This window comes from Oncorhynchus nerka, linkage group LG27, assembly GCF_034236695.1.
Source record: "Oncorhynchus nerka isolate Pitt River linkage group LG27, Oner_Uvic_2.0, whole genome shotgun sequence".
Taxonomy (NCBI): domain Eukaryota; kingdom Metazoa; phylum Chordata; class Actinopteri; order Salmoniformes; family Salmonidae; genus Oncorhynchus; species Oncorhynchus nerka.
This window is the reverse complement of record NC_088422.1, coordinates 99,046,839-99,049,338: the sequence shown is the minus strand read 5'-3', so window position 1 is coordinate 99,049,338 and position 2,500 is coordinate 99,046,839. Positions and strand designations below refer to the sequence as shown.

The 2,500-nt window shown below is 42.5% G+C and overlaps 1 protein-coding gene across 1 annotated transcript in view; it reads left to right on the top strand.

Moving 5' to 3' along the window:
• LOC135565142 (multiple epidermal growth factor-like domains protein 11) overlaps positions 1-2,500 on the top strand; it is a 227,039-nt gene that overhangs the window by 83,707 nt on the left and 140,832 nt on the right. Inside the window, 1 exon segment of the mRNA XM_065011202.1 lies at positions 1,466-1,586. Within this exon segment, the coding sequence (XP_064867274.1) occupies positions 1,466-1,586 (121 nt within the window).

Genomic DNA, 2,500 nt, shown 5'->3' with positions numbered 1-2,500 from the left:
AGGTAACTCTGGGTCTTCCTTTCCTGTGGCGGTCCTTGTGAGAGTTTGATCATAGCGCTTGATGGTTTTTGCGACTGCACTTGAAGAAACTCAAAGTTAAAGAAATGTTTCACATCGACTGACTTTCATGTCTTAAAGTAATGATGGACTGTAATTTCTCTTTGCTTATTTGAGCTGTTCTTGCCATAATATGGACTTGGTCTTTTACCAAATAGGGCTATCTTCTGTATACCACCCCTACCTTGTCACAACACAACTGATTCCCTCAATCTTATTAAGAAGGATAGAAATTCCACAAATGAACTTTTAACAAGGCACACCTGTTAATTGAAATACATTCCAGGTTACTACCTCATGGAGCTGGTTGAGAGAATACAAATATTGTGCAAAGCTATCATCAAGGCAAAGGGTGGCTACTTTGAAAAATCTCATTTAAAATTTGCTTAACACTTTTTTCAGTTACTACATGATTCCATATGTGTTATTTCATAGTTTTGATGTTTTCACTATTATTCTACAATGTAGAAAATAGTAAAAATAAAGAAAAAAACCTTGAATGAGTCGGTGTGTCCAAACAGACTGGTACTGTATATATAACTATACATACATATATAACAACTGTACATGTAACGATTGCGCTGAGAGTTGGGAATCAAGTTCAGGAAGTGAGTGTTTTAATTAATATAAGAAACAAAGAACAGGAAACACAGACAACGAACAGGAAACACAGACAACGCACCGACATGGAAACAGAGTCAATAACACCCGAGGAAAGAACCAAGGGGACTGACAGATATAGGGAAGGTAATCAAGGAGGTGATGGAGTCCAGGTGTGTGTCATGAGGCACAGGTGCGTGAGACGATGGTGACAGGTGTGTGGAATAATCAGCAGCCTGAAGACCTAGAGGCCGGAGGGGGAGTATACGTGACAATAGTGTATATGTAACAACTATACATGTATATAACAATGGTAGACAGTGGAGTTGGGTAAGACACATACAGATCAGACACCAGGCTATATGTGCTTCAGTACATTACACAGTTCAGATCAGATACCAGGCTATATGTGGGTGCTTCAGTACATTACATTACACAGTTCAGATCAGATACCAGGCTATATGTGGGTGCTTCAGTACATTACACAGTTCAGATCAGATACCAGGCTATATGTGGGTGCTTCAGTACATTACATTACACAGTTCAGATCAGACATCAGGCTATATGTGGGTGCTTCAGTACATTACACAGTTTAGATCAGATACCAGGCTATATGTGGGTGATTCAGTACATTACACAGTTCAGATCAGACACCAGGCTATATGTGGGTGCTTCAGTACATTACACAGTTCAGATCAGACACCAGGCTATATGTGGGTGCTTCAGTACATTACACAGTTCAGATCAGATACCAGGCTATATGTGGGTCTCATGATGTCTCCACTGGTCTCTTCCCGTGTCCCTTCAGCTGTGGTGAGCGGTGTCCCTCTGGTAGTCATGGCGCCCAGTGTGAGCTGCGTTGCCCGTGTCAGAACGGTGGAACGTGCCATCACGTCACGGGGGAGTGCTCCTGCCCCGCTGGATGGATGGTACGACCCAGACACCACACATCATTACACCATTACACACTCTCCTTTTCTACAGCTTTATTCACAGCCCACAGTGTTCTCAGAAACCACAACATGTACCACAGACTAACAGTCTACTGTGGTAGTGTTCTCAGAAACCACAACATGTACTACAGACTAACAGTCTACTGTGTTCTCAGAAACCACAACATGTACCACAGACTAACAGTCTACTGTGGTAGTGTTCTCAGAAACCACAACATGTACTACAGACTAACAGTCTACTGTGGTAGTGTTCGCAGAAACCACAACATGTACCACAGACTACCTGTCTACTGTGGTAGTGTTCTCAGAAACCACACCATGTACCACAGACTAACAGTCTACTGTGGTAGTGTTCTCAGAAACCACAACATGTACCACAGACTACCAGTCTACTGTGGTAGTGTTCTCAGAAACCACAACATGTACCGCAGACTAACAGTCTACTGTGGTAGTGTTCTCAGAAACCACAACATGTACCACAGACTACCTGTCTACTGTGGTAGTGTTCTCAGAAACCACAACATGTACCACATACTAACAGTCTACTGTGGTAGTGTTATCAGAAACCACAACATGTACCATAGACTAACAGTCTACTGTGGTAGTGTTCTCAGAAACCACAACATGTACCACAGACTAACAGTCTACTGTGGTAGTGTTATCAGAAACCACAACATGTACCACAGACTAACAGTCTACTGTGGTAGTGTTCTCAGAAACCACAACATGTACCACAGACTAACAGTCTACTGTGGTAGTGTTCTCAGAAACCACAACATGTACCACAGACTAACAGTCTACTGTGGTAGTGTTCTCAGAAACCACAACATGTACCACAGACTACCAGTCTACTGTGGTAGTGTTCTCAGAAACCACAACATGTACCACAG